The sequence below is a fragment of the Falco rusticolus genome, chromosome 5 (assembly GCF_015220075.1).
Source record: "Falco rusticolus isolate bFalRus1 chromosome 5, bFalRus1.pri, whole genome shotgun sequence".
Classification (NCBI taxonomy): Eukaryota; Metazoa; Chordata; class Aves; order Falconiformes; family Falconidae; genus Falco; species Falco rusticolus.
In genome coordinates, this window is record NC_051191.1 from 53,763,898 (window position 1) to 53,784,971 (window position 21,074).

The window sequence follows — 21,074 nt, forward strand, 5'->3', positions numbered from 1 at the left end:
CCCCGCCCGGCCCGAGCCCGAGCCCGAGCCCGAGCCCGAGCACACGCCCACGCCCACGCCCACGCCCGCGCCCGCGCCCGCCCCTTCCATGGCCGCCGCCGCGCTTCTGCCCGCCTGCGCTCAGCAACAAGAGCCGCACGTGGCGGAGAGCCAATCGGAACGCCTCCAGTGCCCGGCGGCGGCCAATAAGGAGGCGGGAAAAACGCGGGCGGCGGACGCCGGCGGGGAGGGTAGCAACGAAGAGGCGGGAAAAGGCGGGCGGGTCGTGCGCATGTGCTAGTTGGGGACTACAAGCCCCGGCGCGCCTCGCGCCGGGTGGGCGCGGCAAGGTTCGCCGGGGGCTGCGGCTCTGCTGCCGCCGCCGGGCCGGGCTCCCCCTACCCCCGGCCGTGGGCGGGCGGAGCCGGCAGCGCCGCGGGGCTCCCATGGCGGCGGCGGCGGAGCGGACGGACGAGCTGGTGCGGGAGTATCTGCTGTTCCGCGGCTTCACCGCCGCCCTGAAGCAGCTGGACGCGGAGATCAAGGCGGACCGGGAGAAGGGCTTCCGGGTGAGTGGTGGCCGCGTCCCCGCTCGCGGGTGGCCCTTGGGGAGGCCGCTGTTCCCGGGCAGGCCGCGGGTGCCCCTCTGCGCACCCGCTCCCGGGGCTGGGCGAGCGGGGCGGCTCTGGGAGCGGCGCTCCGAGCCCCCGTGCCTTCCCGCGGAAGCAGCTCGCTTCAGGGACGGCCGCCCCCCAGCTGCCCGGGCTGGGTCGGTCGCCGGGGCCTGGCCGGCCGCACGGGCAGGACCCTCCGCATCCCGGCGGTGGGGGCCGCCACCTGGCCCTGCCGCAGCCGATGTACGCGCGGCCGCCCGGCGGGGGGCTCTGGCTGTTCGGAGGCTCTGCGCCGCTTGGCTACGAAGTGGCGGCGGTGCAGGGCAGCGGCGGTGGGTGCCAGCCCCTCGCCTGAGCTCCCAGCCGGGGGCCGCAGCTCCCGGGCAGCCGTCCCGCGCCGGCGGCCTGCTCGGCCCTTCCCGGGCCGCCGCCTGTGCACCCTCGGCCCCCGGTAACGCGCGGGGGCTTCTCAGCTTCGTGCCGAGGGGGACGGAGCAGCCGCGCGTTCGAGTGGGCAGCGGCGGGAGGACATCTCTTTGCCTGCATATTTTCTCAGCCATGAGACTTTTATCTGGCGGCTTTACAGCTCCGCGCTGTAGTTTACATGTCTTAAGCACCAACTACCTTGCTAGATGTGTGAAAGTTGGTGCAGAATTTGACAGCCTCAAAAATACAGTCTCAGCCCTTTGTGTGAGCTTCACGTTCCTGTAGCAGCAGTGCTGGGCACTGAATGTAGTGTTCTGAACAGTCAGATTTTCCTTTAACAATAGTACAAGCACTGCCTTCATAATTCATAAAGCATATTGCTTTTATTTTAAAAAATTTCAGCACTTTGCTAATGTTTAGAGGTTGGAAAACAGTTGATTTAATTGAAATTGTATTGTCCAAGAAAGGACTGTTGGCGTCACCGACTTAGACTTCAGTTCCTTTTATCGGTAGGAGCCACAGAGACAGAAGCTGGATGATGTCCTAAGATATTAGCTGATAAGGGGGAGCAAACCACATATTTGAACAACTTTGCAGCCTAGAGAAAATTAAACTACCAACTTTTTTTTTCCCCTGATGCCTGTCTTGGCCATCAGAAATCAATGAGAGAAAAAAAAACTATTCCTACACCACAGTTCTGCCATATTGGTACTGCAGAAATGATTTTCAGAGTCATAATGGCAAAACCCCCTTCTGTTTCAAACTTTAATGCCCGTCTTGTTAGTAGAGGATGTTATTAAAGGTACTTCAAAGACTGCAGTACAATGGTTCTTTCTTCCTCTTTCTGTTGGCTAAATATTTTTTCCTTTTAGTCTAAAAATAAGTTTTCCAGGTGCTGCTGTTGAGTTTTGAACATTTAATCACGTTATTCCTGTTTTGCTGTTATCAACTGACTTCTTTTAAAAGTGGAAAGTTTTGCTTATATGCAAAAAAACCCACCAACTGCATTTAACAGCATATCATCTTTTTGTCAAAATCTGCTTGGCTATGTTCTTTCATGTCTTTTTTAAAATTTTTTTTGTTTGGAAGGTGCTGCAGAGTGGAAGAATGCTAATACAAAGTGTTTCTAGGATTAGGAAAATAGCTAATGCATAAGTGCTGGATTGTGTTATTATTTGTGCAGTTAAAGCTTCTCAGTGTTAAGTTACAGAAAGTCTCTTGTGCTGGAAGAGCCCTCACATGACTGTAGTGTTCCCCATTTTGCCTTCTTTAGGTGGATAAGATAGTGGACCAGCTGCAGCAGTTTGTTCAGAGCTATGATCTGGCTGCCCTGCGGGATTATTGGAGTTACCTGGACCGACGCCTCTTCAGCCGTTTGGAAGATGTGTACCGGCCAACAGTGAACAAGCTGAAAACCAGCTTATTCCGATACTACCTTGTCCATACTGTTCAGGTAGTGTTTGGTTTTTTTAAGCTTCTGTTTTAAAAATAACCGGGTCTCTGAAACCAGAGCAATAAAATATCCTTGTGAACCCCTGACAGGCCTGGTGGGTAAGGGACAAGCAGTTGATGTGTCATGTATCAGGAGCGTAGTAAGGAATTTCATGCAGGCTTGCATGACAAGTTTGTAAGCAGGATAGGGTTGCTCAGATGAGAAATACAGTTAGTTGGGAGCAAGATACTAGGATATGAAGGCAGGTCCCCCTCAGACTAGATGTTAGTCCTGCTCAGCCTCTGTTAATAACTTGGATACTGGGAAAGATCACGAGGTTTGTAAACATCTCCTTGTGGGGTATTGCCATGAGAACAGAGAAGGACAAGAACAGGGCTCAAAGCAGTCTTCATGAGTATGAAGAAATGAGCAGGAAGAAAGCCCCAAGCACCTGTGTGCAGGTAGTAGTCAACTGCTCCAATGTAGAATATGGAATGATGGAGCAGGCAGCAGTAGAGCTGTTACTGCAGCGTTGGGGATCAACAGGCAGGATTGTCTGTGTTCCTTCCACTCTAACCTGCTGTCAGGACTCAGCCACTCCTTTGAGGTACCACAGTTGTTAAAGCTTCAAGGGAGCTGGAGGGTCCAGAAGAAAAAAAGATTACTTGAAGTTTGTGGAGGTGAGTTTTAGTTTGAGAGGGGAGAAGTGGGCTTCAAATCTGTACAAGGTATTGTGGGAGAGAAAATAAGTGAATGGTTTTTGTTTGCTTTGAATAGGACAGAAAATAATGAGTTTAAAATGGAGCAGAGTGTATCTTGTTGACCAGGAAAGTCAAAGGAATCTGTTACACAGGCAGGGCTCGGACAAACAGTAGACAAATACCTGTCAGGATTTTGTGTTTCATTTCTTGCTATCTTACCTCCTTGATTCTGTTCCCTGACTGAAAATCTTTAATGATATGTGCTGCTGGAGGAGTGAAAATCTAACGCAAATTTCTGGAAGTGAGTTTTCTCATGTTTTGTTTTGCCCTATACTTGCCCTTGGGCATACTTGTCCTGTGTTCCCGAATAATGTATCGGATGGAAACCTTTTCAGGCTATGTCTTCTGTAGATTTGAATAATTTGAAGTCTGCTTTGGTCCTGTACGTAAATGCTGATGTTTTGGTGCATAAACTGCACTGGTTTAGCTGGAAATCAGTGGGATTAGTTTAACTTGCCTCAGCCTTTAAACAAGACTGGTGAGTAGAAAGAAGGTCAAATTAAATGCATTTTCCTGGTGTATTTGGGGTGCTTTTGTTCCCTGATGAATCTGTTAACTCTAACCATGTGCTCTGTTGGGTGATGAAAGTAGTTGTTAGTGTGTTCATAACAGAGAGCAAATATTACTAGAACCCACGTGGTGGCATTAATGAAAGCGTGAGCCCTTTTCTTCTTGCTGTATTTCAGACCAGCCGCAATGACAAGGCGCAGGAGTTTTTCCTCAAGCAGGCCTCTGAGCTCCAGAACCAGGTGGAGTGGAAGGATTGGTTTGTCCTGCCCTTCCTCCCTGCCCCAGACTCCAACCCCACCTTTGCCACCTATTTCTCGCGCCAGTGGGCAGATACATTTATTGTGTCTCTGCACAACTTCCTGAGCGTCTTGTTTCAGTGCATGCATATCCTTTTTTGCAACTAATAGCTAAATCTCCCTTGCCCTGGTACTAGTAAAATGCTTACTATTAACAGTGGTGTCAAGAATATAATGTTGCAGAGCTTGCTGCTTTCAGGTTTGGAGCCAAGACTTAATAGGAAGCTGGTGTTTACCAGAGGATGTTGGAATAATTATTGGTCAATTATCTGATATATTATATTCCCTGGGTGCGGACAGTTGTGGTTGTTCAGCCATAGTAACTTGTCACTATGCAAGTGACTGGGAGTGCGCATTTTGTTCTGAAATGCTTTTCCTCTTTGCTTGGCATAGTACAAAACAGGCATGCAACCTTGGGTCATAGTCCATAACTGAACTAGCATCTCCTGCTAGACTCTTCTGCGGGTACCTATGTTCACAACATTGTCTAAGGACAGCTCACTTTCCTACTAAAGTTCAACACTGGCAGAAGTAACTGCTTTTGTCCCCCACTACAGAGTTCTGACCTTGTTTGCTGATAGACAGGTTTACACTGCAGCTGAAATACAGATCATCTTGAACTGTGTCTTTAGTGTACACTAATGCAGTAACATAACTTGTCTTGTCCTCCACTTTGGTCATGTAAAAAGGAAGGATTTAAAAATTCTTGCAAAGTCTTATGTCAGATAGTTTGTGCAACGGTAAAGTACAAAGTTGGCTTAGGTAACTAAGCTGTTACTAGTCTTCTGACCTTGCACATAACTTCTTGTTAGTTGTATGGGCTGAGCGGCTTTGCTGTCTTACAGGCAAGTGGCTGGTATGGAGTGCTGACTTTTAGAATTAAGTCTGGTGCATACAAGTTCTTGCCTTGGTTTTCTTTAACATTCCTCACCAGTTCCAGTCATTTTGAACTTTGAAGCTGAATGTCTCAGGAGCAGTCTCATACAAGAAGAAAATGAATCATTGCGGCATAAGGTCAGAACTGAAGTCAGTCTTTAGTTGCTGACTGTATGAGGCTCTAAGTTTTTTGTAAAATTGGTTCCATCTATTCAAGAAAGCTGTAACTGTTCAGTGCAGTTATTCCAAGTCAGATTCTCCTCTAAGGCCTTTGTTATTTTGGTTTATCTTTGAACTGTCTCCAGCAAACTTGGGGTTGTGATCATATAAAATGTCTATTTAGAGTATTGCTGTCGCTCCACTGGAGGTGATCCTTCTCCCTGTACTGTCTGACAGGTGGCTGGATACTGTGCAAGTCAAGAGAAGCTGAAACTAGTGGCAGGTTAAGGGCATATATAGCTGACTTTGGATGTAAACTTCTGAATAGTATTTAGTCACTTCCAGATTTTAGCTGGTGGAGCAATAAAAACAGGCAAAGAGGCAGTAAAACATTACTTCTGAAATGGCCACTTCAGCGTGGTTGGCATACACCAAAGCAATTTAGATCAACTAATGGAAAAGTTGTGAATGTTTTTTCTCAACTCTAGACCTTACAGGAAACCATAAGAAGGTCTGACTGGTTCAGACAAAATGTTGCCCATCTCCTTGTCTTGTGTTTGACAGTATCATGGGCAGACGCTTAGATGGTATAAGAATATATAACATGAGTCAGTCCCTTTCCAGTATAATGTCCTATGAGAGAGGTTTTGGAAATCTGCAGTTTAAGAACTTTCTAAATTATGGATCACATGTGGATGATCATGTGCAAGTGGGAAGCCTTATTCATGTAAGCACTACTTTAGTTTCACTTCCTCAAACATACCAAGTAAAAGCTCTCACGGCATGATTACTTCAGTAAAATAAGTTGTTTTACCTCCTGTGTTACAAAATGTTACATTGTATGTTGTGCTTCCTGTTTCAACTCTTTTGGTGGCTGATCAATGCTGTTCATTTGTAGTAAAACTGTTGGAAGTAAAATAGAATAATTGATTTCAAAAAGGAGGCTTTTTTATGAAAGGTGAGGTTTGTCACTGTACTGTGTGAAGTCAGTGGATCAGGCAGATTTTGACAGGAGGATTCTGCAAAGATGGTCAGTGGATAGGAACAGCAGGATAAGGTATCTTTTGAAACAAGGCTCCTTTATTTCCTCCAATTTTGTATTCTGTACTTTTAGTAAAATTAAAGCTGTTTTGGTGTGTTGATTGATATCGCTTAAAGACTAGATAAGATTTCTCTGGCAAATAGGCAGACTAAAATTGGACTTTCCTTTTTGAAGAACAGCTCAAGTCAGAAAAGCAAGCAGCTACCTACAGAGTACAGGTTTAAATAAAAAATGATGTGAATAAATATTGAACTCAATGCTAGTTGAAAATAAGTAGTGATTCTCATTTCACGGTTGAAACAATTCAAATATGTAAATAGCAAACTGGATTTCTAAAGCTCCTTTTTCTTCCTGTAACTTCTTTCCTTAAATACTGTGGTAAAAGGAAAAAGAATTATATCTGAAAAACGAATGTATGGAAACAGAAAAGCCTGAGCAACTCATGTGAACAAGAGTCATAGGCATAAACCACATCTGTCACAGAAAGCTGCATCCCGAGGTTCCTCTCTGCTAAAGGGAAGAAAGAAAAATATCTTTCTCCACAATGTGGAGATAAATCTCACTTGGTCATGCTTGGGAGGGAGCTGGGCATGGTGTGGAACTGGGTTTTGGGGTGACCTGATGGTGTTGTCGTCAGTGCACTCTGCCAGCTCACCAAACCCTTGGCCGTGGGAAGATTACCTTCTAGGCTCAGTGCCCATACATCACTGCTGCCAGTCACATGCATTGCCTTGGCCTTGAACTGCACGCATGGGGTGGCTGATCAGCTCTGCCCTGGCCAGCTCTAGTTACTAGCCCCATTAATGTTCTTACAGCAACAGCCCAAGGAGAGGAGTGAAGGGTTTTCCTTAGGCTCCAGTTTCATGTGTGTAAAGTACTGATTGTCTTGATTACTTGGACTAGTTTGGTGCTTAACCAGTCAGAGTGACACTATTCCCTCACCACCCTTCTAGGGCTGTTGGAATAAAAGGAGTAAACATTTCAGCAAGTGGGAAGGAGGTGAATCTCAGTGACCCTCTGTTTACTTTGCTCTTTTTCTCCCGTAGTTGTTTGCTTTGCAGGCTGAATCCTCTCGCATGAAGAAAGAGGAATTTCAGGTGGAACAAGCAGTTGTGCATCACAAGTTACCTGCATATGTGGCCAACATGGATCGGCTAGGGGACTCTGAGCTGTAAGTGCCTGCAGGGGAGGAGGTGGGGACAGGCTCTGCTGCTTTTATTGGGTCAGGAAGGCTCCTGGAGGGTTATTTACTTGTCCCCTTTGCCAGGAATCAATGCAGAAAGACATCCAGGCAGAAATTCTGGTGACCTAAGTGGGTTTAACGGGGGTATTCATGATGGGCATCTCTCCTGCCATTTGGTAGACAGATTTTTGCCAGTCAGTGAGAGCCCAAGTACACATGGAAGTGATTCTGCTCTCCTCTCAGCATTACACCAAGGTGTTCTGGGCAGTCAGGGCACTAGTAGCAGTGCAATACCCTGCAGTACTGCTCAACTGAAGTGGATTGACTCTTGGTTCCTATTTACTTTAGTGTCTGTGGTGCAGTAGGTGAGTGCCCTGTGTTTTGAAAACATTCTTTCTGTGTGACCCAAAAGGGTCATTCTTATGCAGAGATGCTTTCCTGCTTTTGCATAGTTGGGGGAAAAGGAAGGGTTTTTTTCTGTGAGGCTCAGTTATGCAGAGAATTCCCTATAAACTTGTTGCAGTTAAAGGGTGTTTTATGGTTACATCCATTGTATTCCTATCTGTGGAAACTGGGCAACATACACAGTGATATGGCTTGTTTAATTGTTAAACTTTTTTTTTCCCTCCCCCGGTACACAGTCATGAAAAGAAAGTCTGTGTTTGAATTCATTATGGTGTTGAGATGTTTTCTTTCTTTAAAAGGATCTGAAAGCAAATGTAGCTTAGCCGCAAGGTATTAATACTACTGGGGCTTTGACTTTCTCATGTGCTTCTTTCAGTCCTATTCAGACAGAGGGGGGTTGATCAAATTATCCTGCTGACAGTGACAAATAGAAGTTGTGGCAGAGGCCACACACAAAGTCTTTGTTTTAATCTAAAAATTGTCTGATAGACTTAAGTGTCTGAACTGTCTTGATAACTGCACTGTACACTCTGCACAGGACCGGCTACAAGAGTTTAATTTGAGATTTTTTTTAACTACTCTGTGTGGAAAGCCCTGATGTTTATCTGCACACATGGGGGACAGTGACATGAAGGATAGGATAATTTATTCCCATATTAATTTTTGTCAATTTGTATTAGAAAAACTTGCCTAAGAAGTGGCATTTCTTGTGTGCACAACTTTGTCTTTTAGTCTAGGGGCCAGTTCTGATTGCTTTTTCCATGTGTGCTGAACCCAAAGCCCAACTTGGGTAGAATAATTCCTTCCTAGAAGAGAGGATGGACACAGTGAAGATGCTTGTATTCCCCTTCTCCTGGGTGCTGCTCTGCTCTGAGGAAGCTGTAGCGGAGTGAGGTCAGACAGTTACCTTCTGGGAAGCAGCTGCTGCTCTTGTTGTTGTGGGCTGAGAAGGGAGGTGTGTGTAATCATAGAAATGGACCTAAACTTTCTTACTTTGGGTCTAGTTTTTGAGATGCTTGAGGGCCTGTGCTTTGAAATTGCTGAACATGACTTGCTGAATATCTAAAGATATTCAGTAAAACACTGGATACTGAATGCATTTCAAAGTAGGTCTGTTTTATGCTTAGAAGTGGAATCCCAGCTGAATAGGTTCTTTAGAAATCTGCCTTTCCCTTTGGGTCTTTCTAAACTAACCAGATGGAGTGGAAGTGGTTTGAGGTGGTTTTACAGGAGATTCAGCAACAGTTGAGCCCGCTGTTTCAATGGCATCTCTGAGAAGTGAGCTTTGGTTGTAGTAATTATGATCTGCTCTAGGCACTAACAGGATGTTTTGAAACTTTTTTTTTAAATGCATAGCAGTCCATTGGCTTGGAAAGGGACATCTGTCCTCTAGTGGTTCATACAGCTGGCACTTTGCTTGTTGGGTGGTCTTTGATCAGGCTGTCTGGCTACAATTTCATATTCTGTTTGGTGTGGTTTGTTTGTTTTGGGGTTTTTGTTTTGTTTTGGTTGTTTTTTTTGTTCTTTATTTTTTAATTAGTGATATGACCTGCAGTCAGAGGAGTACTGCGCATTCTCTTCAGTCCCGGGGAGGCTTTCTGTCCTCTTTTCTCTCACAAAGTAAAAAGGGCCCTTCCAGACCAGCCCATCCAAGTGGGGCTTCTCCAATGCAGACTGGCAGTATGCTGCTAGGGAAGAAAGAACCAACAAATCACCAGGTAATTCTCCACTGTTTTTATTGAAAGGTGCTCAGTATCCAAGGAGTTAATTTGCAGCACAGCACTGCTTTAAGCTTTTGCTTCCACCTGAAAAAATGAAGTGTCCTTTCCTTCCTTGCAAGTTTATGCTGGGCCTGAATGCAGCACAAGAACAGCTGCTGTTATATGGGGTCTTGTGGAGGCCTTGCAGGTGCTTGATTTCTTTGCTGCCTCTTTTGCTTTTTGTTCTGCAGCCTAGCACAAGTGTAACTTTGCCAAATCATTCCTCTGCCTTCTAGAGTGCCAAAGGAAAAGAAGGAACAGTGAGCTGTAAGGATGGGAAGAGCCACTTCAGTGGGTTAGCAGGCGAGTCAAGTTCCCTGCAGCAGCGGCAGAAGCGCTTGCAAGAGCATGGGAAAGAAAGGAAGGAACTGCTTTCCAAAGGGACCTTTCAGGTACCAGGCAACGCCGCAGGGCTGGGAAGTGGAGGGCTACAGGGTTTTTGTAGTTTGTACTATGTGGACAAGTGCAAGTGTTCCTGTTACACTTCTGAGTTGCTACTCAGATCATTCTGTATCAAAGGTTCTGTGTCCCTAGAAGGGAATCAGTATTGACATTTCAAATGGAAGAAGAGTTGTCTTTTGTCATGATCTTTTCAACAGCCTGGTTGTGGAGGGCGTATGTTTTATCTGGCTTAATGGTTTTGTTCACATACTGTGTTATAATCCCCATTCCTTAGTGGCAAAGGGCTTGGCTGACCCATTCTGCTCAAGTGAGTTCTCTTCTGTGGGTTCTTATGCCGGTTTGTGCAGGCTCTCTGTGGGACAGAAGAAGTTGATAGAAAGTTTTTCTGGATAGGAGTGATGTTTGCTTTTTGGAGTTCTTTTGTACTGTATAGTGCAGTTCTGCCTGGGGGGTGTACTGTTCTTTCTAATCTAATGAAATAATAAAACTGTGTCCTCAATTTTAACTGCTGAAGGGCAGTTCTGTTCACCTGTATATTGTTTGGCTTTCAGCAGGCATGTGGTCAAAGGATAACAGTGCAGGAGGAACGATGGCAGCATCTCAGGCACTCCCTTGGGGGAGAAATGGTGCAGAGCGACTGTTGCCTAATAGCCAGTAGATATGGCTGTTCTGTGGTGGGGAGCACTGCTTTAGAGAGGAGATAGCCATGAAGAAAAGTTCTCTCATAGTACACCAGTGAGCATTCAAGGCTATCTAAAACACTTCTTAATTAAACGTTGGTCAGAAAATTGCAAAGCCCAGCTTCCCCTAAGTATCCTTTGACTTCCCTTGTTTTGTGACATTCCAGGTTAAGGCAGTGTTTGAAGTTGATAGTATTTAGCTTTGCTCTCAATGTGTGTGAGCAAAAAGGAAACTGAAAGGTGGCAGCACTTTTTTTCACATGACTGTCATTCATTGGTTGTTATCTCTCCACATAAAATAACACAGAGGGGCATTCTTGGATTTATTTCCCAATCTTTTCTGGCTTTGTGATTTCAGATTATTTCATTATCCAGTTTGACCCATTGCTCAAGATGTGAAGCTACTATAAATAATGCAAGGATGTGTTAGGGAACAGGGTTTCAAAACAGTTTTGGAGCATTTAATCTTTAGAGGATGGTTTAGCAAAGGAATGCTTGCAGATGTTTTACTAGCTTATCACAGAATGGTTTGGGTTGGAAGGAACCTTAAAGGTCACATAGTTCCAACCCCTCTGCTGTGGGCAGGAGCAGCTTCCACTAGACCAGGTTGCTCAAAACCCCATCCCACCTGGCCTTGAACACTTTCATGGATGGGACATCCACAGCTTCTCTGAGCAACCTATTCCTGTGTCCCACACCCTTACAGTAAAGAATTTATTCTTTATCTAAATATCTAATCTAAATCTACCCTGTTTCAATTTAAGGCCATTTCATACCCTTGTCCTCTTGCTATGTGCCTCTGTAAAAAGTCCCTCTCCAACTTTCTTGTACACTCCCTTCAGGTACTAGAAGGCTGCTGTAAGGTCTCCCTGGAGTGTTTCCTTCTAGTTAAATAACCACAGTTCTCTCAGCCTGTCTTCACAGGAAGGTGCTCCAGCCCTCTGATTGTTTTCATGGCCCTCCTCTGGACATGTTCCAACAGGTCCATGGCCGCCTTTGGTTGGGAGCCCCAGAGCTGAATGCAGTACTCCAGGTGGGGTCTCCTGAGAACAGGGTAGAGGGAGAGAATTGCCTCCTTCAACCTGCTGGTCATGCTTCTTTTGATGCAGCCCAGGATATCGTTGGCTTTCTGGGCTGCAAGCACGCATTGCCAGGTCATGTTGAGCTTCTTGTCCACCAACATCTCCAAGCCTTTCTCCTCAGGGCGGCTCTTGATTCATTCTCTGCCCAGCCTGTATTTGTGCTTGGGATTGCCCTGACCCTTGTGCAGGACCTTGCACTTGGCCTTGTTGAACTTCATTGGGTTTGCACAGGCTCACCTCTCAAGCCTGCTGAGGTCCCTCTGGATGGCATCTCTTCTCTCCAGTGTGTTGCCTGCACCACACAGCTTGGTGTGGTCAGCAGACCTGCTGAGAGTGTACTTGATCCTACCATCCATGTTGCTGATAAAGGTGTTAAATAGTGCTGGTCCCAGTACCGACCCCTGAGGAATACCACTCACCGCTGGCTGTTGACCACAACTCATTGAGTGTGACCATCCAGACAATTCCTTATCTGCCAAGTGGTCCATTCATCAAATTCATGTCTCTCCAGTTTAGAGGGAAGGATGTCGTGGTACAGTGTCAAGTGCTTTGCATTATGTGCTGTGTCTGCTTCTTGTTCAGCTTCCCGTGGCAATGGAAGACTAAGCTGCTTTCAAACACTGCTGTTTGCTGCAGTGCAAATCTTTTCTCATTCAGATACCTTCACCTCATAAAACTCAACTTGTTCTCTCTGCCCTGTCAAATTGGGTTTTAAGCTTTTGGACTCTTGTGCCAACTCTACTGTTATCAATCAGTTGGCTGCAGTGGTTGCCCCAGTGTGCACAGACTAAATCTTTGGCAGATGAGGATAATCTATGCCTGGGGCTCACCATCCAACAAGAGCTTTTGTGCAGGTTTACTGAACTGCGTATTACATGGATGTAACTTATATTGCTGAATGCAAGAATTCCTTGAAATATGTTTGTTTGTGAAGCTGTGCTCTAATGGCATCAAAATGGGCCTCTGATACCAGCTGAGGTATGCCAAACAGATGTTGTGGTTCCTTTAATTCTTCCAGGAAAGCGTGCGGCTGAGCATGTGGAGGGGGATATAAGGGACTCTACAACCAAGGAGGCCATATTAAATGGTGCAATTGTGCAGCTTGGTATCTTTGTGCTCAGAAAGGTCCCTGGCAGAAGGGGTGTTGAGCAGACAATGCTTTTGTGTCAGTGCAGCTCCTTGGATTTTTTTTTCTCCCAGTGGGCTGGGGTGGCTGAAGAGCTTGATCTGGAGGTTCTGCTTTCTTGTATTTCACACAGGATTTCTTCTTTCAGGGCCAAAGTGCTGAGAAGAAAATAGATACTAGTGCAGCTGAGACAGAGCTGTGCTCAGAGCTGCATGCTGAGCAAACGGAGACTTCAACCAGGATGCCTGCCAGCAGTGCAGAGGCTGTGGGGGTCCGGCAGGAGCAGCCTTTCATTGTCCTGAGCCAGGAGGAGTATGGGGAGCACCATTCATCAATCATGTACTGCAGGTAATGGACTGGAAGAAGAGGGCTTTCTCACAGAAGCATCTGTAGAGGACCAGCTGTGTCTGACCTCTTTCTCCCAGCCTCTCTTCTGTCCAGGACATCGTGCATGTACTCTCAGTTGTAGGGCAGTTTACCTGGTGTGACTGAAAATAGCCTATAGCTTGTGCAGTGGGAACAGACAGATTTTTGTGACTGACTGGAGATGCCAGCCAGGAAGAAAATCCCTGGGAAAGCAGAATGGTATTGCTTAAGGGCATTATGCTTTGTATGTGGAACTTGATGTGCTTCATTGTGCAAGTTACTGTGGACTGAACAGGAAGCGGTGCAAGGAAGTTGATTCCTGCAGAAGGAATTGGTGTGTGGCCAGGAGAGGAAGAATTACTGGGGTATCTACTTGCATCTGAGAACTGATGAACCCAATTGGTTTCAATTTCTGCACATTTCAATTGGTTTTTTTTCTGCACATAGGGTTGATTGTTCTGGACGGAGGGTGGCCAGCTTGGATGTGGATGGGGTTATCAAAGTTTGGTCTTTCAACCCTATAATGCAAACTAAAGCTTCATCCATTTCCAAATCTCCATTGCTGTCTCTGGAATGGGCAACCAAGCGTGATCGGCTGGTGAGTAGTCTGTGTGTGGAGACTCGAGCATCACAGCAGATATTTGGGGTTGTGTTGCTGTGTGGTGTGTGTGAACTTCATGATAGCTGCATTGTGGAAAAGATCAGGGCAACAGTTTGTTTCCTCTTTAGTGGGACCTGGGGAAATGAAGCCCGTAGGGTCTAAGAAAAAGTGGGGAGTGTGCTCTGTGTATTGAGCAAGAAATTCACCACTGGTTGCCTTGAGTCAGAAGTTCTCAAGGTGCAGTGCTGGTACAGTTACAGGATAGAAGTAGCTCCTTTAGCAGAAGTGCCTCTCTTCAGGCAGAGCAGGTAGCTGCTTGTAAAGGCAGGCAGGCAGAGGCCTCCTGATACAACAGCCTGTGGGAACCGTCCAGCAGGAAGCTGTGGAGCTTTACTTGTAGCCTGAGCCAGAAGCAGAGGAGGAGGAGCAGGGGTGTGGTGTTGACATTCTACTTGTGCAGGTGTGAAAAGGGCTCCATAGCCAGTTTTGTATTGGTGCCTGACGAGTTGGGGGGTTGCTGTGTGCATAAGTAGCTCAAGGCTTGTTTAAATATCATAACAGTTTAAATGTTTCCTATAGCACTTATTCTCTAGCTCTGTAACTAGAGAGGAGCCTTGAATTATATGTATTCTGAGTCCTGGAACTATTCCTAGTGTTTCATGCCCTCTCTTGGTGGAGAGACAGGGCTGTGTGAAAAGGCAGGCCTGCAACTGAGGGAATAATGTTCATGTTCTGGCACTGACGATGTGTTGCTGCTAACCCCAAAATGCTATCTGTGAAGAGCTGGTGCTACAGCTTGTCTCTTTCCTTTGCTCTTAGAAAGGAAGTTATCTGTGTAGATGTTCTGATGCTGCTTCTGCTTTGTGGAATTTATTTCCTGCTTGCTGATAGAAAGGTTCTTCTTTCTGAAATACATGGGGATTCAGCAGCAAATTGGGCTCTGAAGTGAAAAGGATCTGGCTTGCTGCTTTTTCTTTGATAATGCATCCCACCATGGTTTTACTTTTATTTGAATTGTAGCACCACTGATAAAGCATGTGTGAGCCCTTCTGGATGACTTCATTCTCCTCTGGATAAGAGGAGGTGACTCTTACTTAATTTTTTCTTAAACTTAGGCTGTTAATTCTTGCTTCTCTAGATATTGAGACTGCACATATATATGTTGAGCTATACTCTAGGAAGTGGCTTTTATTCCACCTTGGAGCCTATCAGATCCTTTTCTGACTGGAAAGCAATGATTTTACTTTGACTTCTGTGGCTCTGGGGTAGTCATAATCTGTGAGATACATGCAGAAAGACAAGGATGTACCCTAATGGAGTGATGTTTAATTGGAATGCATAAATAGAAAAAAATTTTACTCTGTGGTGTTAGTGGTTGTTGGACAGCATCATTGTACTCATCACTCACCCTCCTTCCGTCTCCTCCTTGCTGGTTTCAAGCTATTGCTTGGCAGTGGGGTCGGGACAGTTCGTCTTTATGACACAGAAGCAAAGAAGAATCTCTGTGAGATCAGCATTGATGAAGACATGCCCAGGTAACTCTAGAATACTGATTTTTATATATAAATATAAATGTTGTTGGGTTTGATTATGAAAAGGTAGGTGAAGTTTACATGTTCCTGTTGCTTTCCTGCAACTGCAGGACTATAGCCTTCATCCAAATGGCAGTCCCTGTCTGAGTAGCATAAAACTGCTCCTTTAAACAGGAGGTGCTCAAAATCTGTTGAAGAACGCAAATCCTGCCCTCCTTTACAGTGCACCCTGTCTTGCAGGGTCTTAACGGGAGAACTTGTAGTTGAGTGTTGGGCTTGAGGCATGTGCCGGACAGAGGTAATTCAGACTGCTTACTGTGTTACAGGATCCTCTCGCTTGCCTGCAGCCCAAGTGGTGCCTCCTTTGTCTGTTCTGCGGCAGCCCAGAGCCCCATCTCCCACGTGGACTTTTCAGCAGTCAGCTCTGGGGGAAAAAGCATGAACCAAGTTCCTGGGAAGCTGCTACTGTGGGACACTAAAACGATGAAGCAGCAGGTACTTGCTGGGTTTCTTTTCTTTCTTGGTCTGCTTGCTGAGAATGAATGTCTTCTGTTTCAATGTGTAGGAGCCCTCTTTCCAAATTATGCTGACTTTCTTTTCAATACCCCTTCCCCCCCCCTCCCTCCTGTCTCCTTTATCACATACAGGATAAAAATTAATAATGTAAGTAGCTTCTGGGTTTGGGTGGCTTTTTGTTTTATTGGTGTGTTGGTTTTTTTGAGGTATTCTTCAAAGTAGTCCATAGCCTTGTTTCTATCCTGCCTGCAGAGTTTGTGACTGGAAATGTTCCAGGTGGATTGAATGATGCTTTGCTGAGGCTTTCTCCAGTTGTGCTCCATTGAAGGGTTTTTTTTGCTGCCATTTCCCCTGCCCTCCCTGTTTCTAAATGAAGTGCTACTTTCAGAGGTTTCATCTCATGTCATCTTCACCATTGTTTTGATTTAGATGGGTCAGATTCTGGCAGGGAATCTTCATCCCATCTCTCACCTCTACACTTAAGAAATACTATCCCTGACGTACAGGAGAAAGCAACATACTCAAGCTAATGCCTGCCAGAAGCTGGTTTTGCAGCCTTGAGGCCATGGCCAAGAAAGCTGTGGCTTGGCTGAGGTGAATCGTTGGTTCGGTGTCACAGTAAAATGCAGCTGCCAACCTTGAAGTCTGTAGTCATGAGACATGTAGGGCTTCAAACTGGAATTTTTGCTACTAGATACAGTCTTTACTCCCTCCCCTGGAGATCAGCTCCTTAACACCCCTAGCTCCATTTCTTTGCATTAATGCAGACTTTCCCTTCCAGCTGCAGTTCTCCCTGGAGCCTGAGCCCATTGCTATTAACTGCACAGCGTTCAACCACAATGGCAACCTGCTGGTCACTGGGGCTGCGGATGGGATTGTTCGTCTCTTTGGTATGATGGAAAAGGGATTAGGGGTATTGACCAATAGCTGAATATGAGCTGGCAGTGTGTCCAGGTGGCCAAGATGACCAATAGCATCCTGACTTGTATCAGAAATAGTGTGGCCAGCAGGACAGGGGCAGTGACTGTCCCCTCATACTCAGCACTGGTGAGGCCACGCCTCAAATACCATGTTCCGTTTTGGGCCCCTCACTACAAGAAAGGTGTTGAGGTGCTGGAGCATGTCCAGGGAAGTGCAGCAAAGCTGGTGAAGGGTCTAGAGAACATCCTGTTAGGAGAGGCTGAGGGAACTGGGGTTGTTTGGTCCGGAGAAAAGAAGGCTGAGGGGAGACCTTATCACTTCCTAAACCTACCTGAAAGGAGGTTGTAGCAAGGTGGGTGTTGGTCTCTTTTTTTTCCTAAGTAACAAGTGATAGGACAAGAGGAAATGGCCTCAAGTTTCACCAGGGGAGGTTTAGATTGGCTATTAGGAAAAATTTATTCACTGAAAGGGTTTTTAAGCACTGGAACAGGCTGCCCAGGGAAGTGGTTGAATTGCCATCCCTGGAGGTATTTAGAAGATCTGTAGATGTGGTGCTTCTGGACATAGTTTAGTGGTGGCCTTGGCAGTGCTAGATTAACAGTTGGACTTGATGACCCTAAAGGTCTTTTCCAACCTGAACAATTCTATGAAACGAGGCAGTGAGGTGGCCCCTCGGTATCCCCAGCTGGCTGCCCCCAGAGCCTTTCTTCTGCAAGTAGGGAGGCAGCTGTGGGACATGCTTGAACATCAAGGTGGAAGCTGTTGAGGAGAGAAAACAACAGCTCTCAGGAGTGAATTGACATAAACTTTCTCTGGGGCACATTGACAGGTGACACTGGTAGTGCTGCTGGATTTGTTGTTTCCCTCCTGCTGAGGAGAGAGTTTACTTGCCCTTGAGCCATGAAGTCTTGGCTCTGCCATATAGTAGTACCAGTATCAGAGGCTGAGTCTTGAGGAAAGGCATTTATGTGTGATGTTCCAGTTGAAGGCAAGATCTTCACGTCGGTCCTTCCCTGAGCAATTTCTCTTTCTCAGATTTTGCCCTTTTCAGCCTGTCCTTGTGATAAAGACAGTTTGGGCCTCCCTCTTCTGTGGATGAGGGATCTGCTTCTGGCCCAGATCCCAGGTCTGTGGGAAGACAGAACTGGCAGCAGCTGTGAGGCCGGACAGGATGGCAATGGGAGGGGAAGAAAACAGGTGGCAGTTTGGAAACAGAATGCCTGCAGTTGACAGTGAGCATGTGAGCAACCCTGTAAAGCTGGAGGAAGAGGTGACTAGTTAAAGGCAATGATTTCTGTGGCCCATGTAAAAGCCACATGCTGGAGAATAAGCACAGGGTACTGGGGTTGGATTGGTCTCCCCCAGGCTGGTTTAGAGGGCTGGGACAGAGACCTTACAAATGTGAAGGGCCTCTCTCGACCTCAGCTCTGTGCAAGTACAAGAAGTGTTCAGTACTGTTTCTCCCCTCAGATATGCAGCAGCACGAGTGTGCCATGAGTTGGACGGCACATGACGGGGAAGTATACTCTGTTGAGTTCAGCTGTGATGAGAACACGGTCTACAGCATAGGGGAGGATGGCAAGGTAGGCTCTGGGTGACAGTCTACTGGTCAGCTGTCAGTGTTATCCTTTCTGGGGTCTTCTCCATATGGTGGGGATAGGAGTAAAAATACCCTCAGAATCTGGAGGATCTGCAGGCTGCTGACTGTAATCTTAGGTGTGCAGCACCACCCTCCTCCATGCAGTCTCTGCAAAGAGTGGCTGGAAGGAGTATTAAGAACTAGAGCTGTCTTGGACCTTGTCTGCAAATCCTACTGCTGATGACATCCCCTTCTTAGGGGATCCATGCGAAGGTGACATTTCTGTGCCCCCGAGATCACCGCATTTGAGATCTGTTTCGCCAGGGAGCAGATCCTTGACCACTTAGCATGAATTCCTTGTCAGCAGCTCCCTGTTGTTTATAATAAAAGCTTCAATTTCTGCAGTCTTCAGCCATACATACAGGTGTGGCTTGGGGAGGGAGGGAGCCACCTGCCTGAAGGTGTGGGTCCTTGGCTGGTGAGAGTTAGAGTGAATTTCTCACTGGGATCCTGCATGAAATGTAGAAGGATACATAGGCAGCAGTGCTAGTGGAAGGCAGGACATATGTTTGCATGGATAGCAGGCACTCCTTACAGCCTTTGCAGCCTGTTTTATAAATATAGCCTCTTACACAGATGTCGAATGCCACCTTCTGTTTGTGAGGAATAGCTGTTTTGCTTAATGTCAAATGGCCTCTCTACTGTCATCCCAGTGAATTATACTATGGGCTTTTGTCATCTTTTTGTCATTCTAGTTTATTCAGTGGAATATTCACAAAAGTGGTTTGAAGGTGTCAGAGTATGATCTTCCCAGCGAAGCTACAGGTCCTTTTGTTCTGTCCGGGTACAGTGGCTACAAGCAAGTCCAATTCCCACGAGGGAGGCTTTTTGCTTTTGACTCCGAGGGTAGCTATATGTTGACATGCTCTTCTACTGGAGGAGTAATTTTTAAGGTAAGTCTGAGAAGTGATGGGGAGTACTCTCAAGCATTCATACAAGCTTTTGTTACAAGGCTGCAACAGCAGCCACTGGAAGGTCTCAAGCAGGACCTGTCTATCCCTGCTCTGTGAAAGTTGCTGCTCAGTTTCATACAACATGCATTTTAGCAGTGTGTGGTGTTTAGGAGGTGTTTGAACTCTGTAAGCATTTGGCCCTCTGCATATAGCTGGAGTAGGTATGCTCCTTGTGTTCTTAAAGCTTAGCTGCAGCAGTTTTTCTTAGTGCCCAAGTGCCTAGGACAAAGTTTTGTTTTTTTAAATGTATTGATGCATGCCAGTTCAATGCAAAATGTGTAATTGTTGTCTGATGCTCGTTTTTAATCTGCCTTGTGTGCTTGCTGATGCTATGTTAGTCCCAGCCTGATTCTCTCCTTACTGTGTACTAAAATGAAATGAAGGGTAAAGCTGAATGGCTTCAAATACCCAAATTTCTGTGCTGCAGTAACTAGGTGGTTACTGATAGCCCCTTGCCTGCCTCCTCTTGAGTCAATAGCCATCAGTATAAGCTATTGCAAGGCAGATCAGAAGGAATTTACTTTGCATCTGGGGCATTCAGAGCACCCATGCTAATGTGAGCCTTATCTTAGGCTTACATGCTCCTCGTCAGTGAGTAGTCTTAGCCTGCCATGTGCAATTACAGCAGCTCGGGTGATGTTAGAAGCTGAGCTGCTTGAGAACATGTGCTTCTGTCATGAGACTGGAAATTTATGTGTGCTACATACAACTCAACATCTCTGATTTTATGCTTAGTTATGTATGCTTATAGGGATATGGAGTCTATAGCAGGCTTTGACTTCTGCAGGTGCACTGCCCCCACTACAGAAATTTTCCTCCTTAAAAATCTTATGCTTTCCTTATTTCAGTTAAATGGTGAGGAAAAGGTCCTGGAGAGCTGTCTTTCCCTGGGAGGACACCGAGCTCCTGTTGTCACAGTGGATTGGAGCACAGCCATGGACTGTGGGACCTGCCTCACTGCCTCTATGGATGGGAAGATTAAATTAACAACCTTGCTGGCTCAGAAGTCCTAACCTGGATAGTACAGAAGCGGAAGAGCAGCAAACTTGACAGAAACAGTGTTAACTCCATGGGAACAAACTGCATGGGAAAGAAGGCAGTCTCTTTTCTCGTTGTAGCTTTTGCCTCTTGACAAACATTAATACATTTGCCAAAACACTGTGCAATAGAATGCCGATATGGATGGGATCAGTGGCAGTACTGAAAAGTAAGTCTCCACTGACCCACTGTGGTAGCTGGACTCCCTCTCTTAGGGAGTCTTAACTAGCACATGGCTAGAAGGCTGCTGGGATCATGTCAGGGGTTCTGCAGAAGAAGGTGAGGCTGGAGGAGGTGTGCATGAGACAGCACAGTGCATGGTGATGTCTCAAACTGCAAAGGCCAGTGCAAAACAAGGGTATTCTTTTGGTATAGCATTTCTCGATGTGCTTTTTCTTTGATGGTTTTGTTTTAGTTTCTTTTCCATAAAAAAAAAAAATCCCTTGCACTTGATTTCTGTGCTCTGTTCAGCTGTTGTTGGAAAACATGGAGGGTGGCTGGGGCAGTGGTGTGCCAAGAAGTCTCCTGGGTGGAGAAAAAAACCCTTGTGCTTTCACCAGGCACTTCCAAGCACAGACACCTGCACACTGGGGGAATCGGTGCAAGACATCAGGAACAAAAATAACTGGCATTCATTCAGATGTATTGTGTTCCCTTGTGATAGATACCTGCTACCAGCTAGAGGAGAGATCCAGAGTCAGACTTGAAATGCTTGTGTTGGAGTTCAGAAACTACATAATGCTTAGCAGCCGCCTGGTGGTGGATAGGAGGAGGG

The 21,074-nt window shown here is 46.2% G+C and overlaps 1 protein-coding gene across 2 annotated transcripts; it reads left to right on the forward strand.

The window, feature by feature from the left end:
• The first annotated feature begins 322 nt into the window (after nt 1-322).
• On the forward strand, nt 323-20,752 carry WDR91 (WD repeat domain 91). 2 transcript variants are annotated; one of them, XM_037390680.1, is made up of 15 exons: nt 323-548; nt 2,293-2,472; nt 3,899-4,106; nt 4,950-5,032; nt 7,142-7,266; nt 9,224-9,401; nt 9,680-9,835; nt 12,882-13,081; nt 13,547-13,697; nt 15,141-15,235; nt 15,559-15,727; nt 16,530-16,638; nt 18,140-18,252; nt 19,004-19,201; nt 20,110-20,750. In XM_037390680.1, exons 1-15 carry the CDS (start codon nt 426-428, stop codon nt 20,272-20,274), a joined length of 2,253 nt encoding a protein of 750 aa, XP_037246577.1. In that variant the 5' UTR covers nt 323-425; the 3' UTR covers nt 20,275-20,750. The 2 variants fall into 2 exon arrangements, with proteins under 2 accessions (XP_037246577.1, XP_037246578.1); XM_037390681.1 differs by lacking the exons at nt 323-548; nt 2,293-2,472; nt 3,899-4,106; nt 4,950-5,032; nt 7,142-7,266 and adding an exon at nt 8,463-8,577 and having other exon boundaries at nt 20,110-20,752.
• The last annotated feature ends 322 nt before the right edge of the window (nt 20,753-21,074 follow it).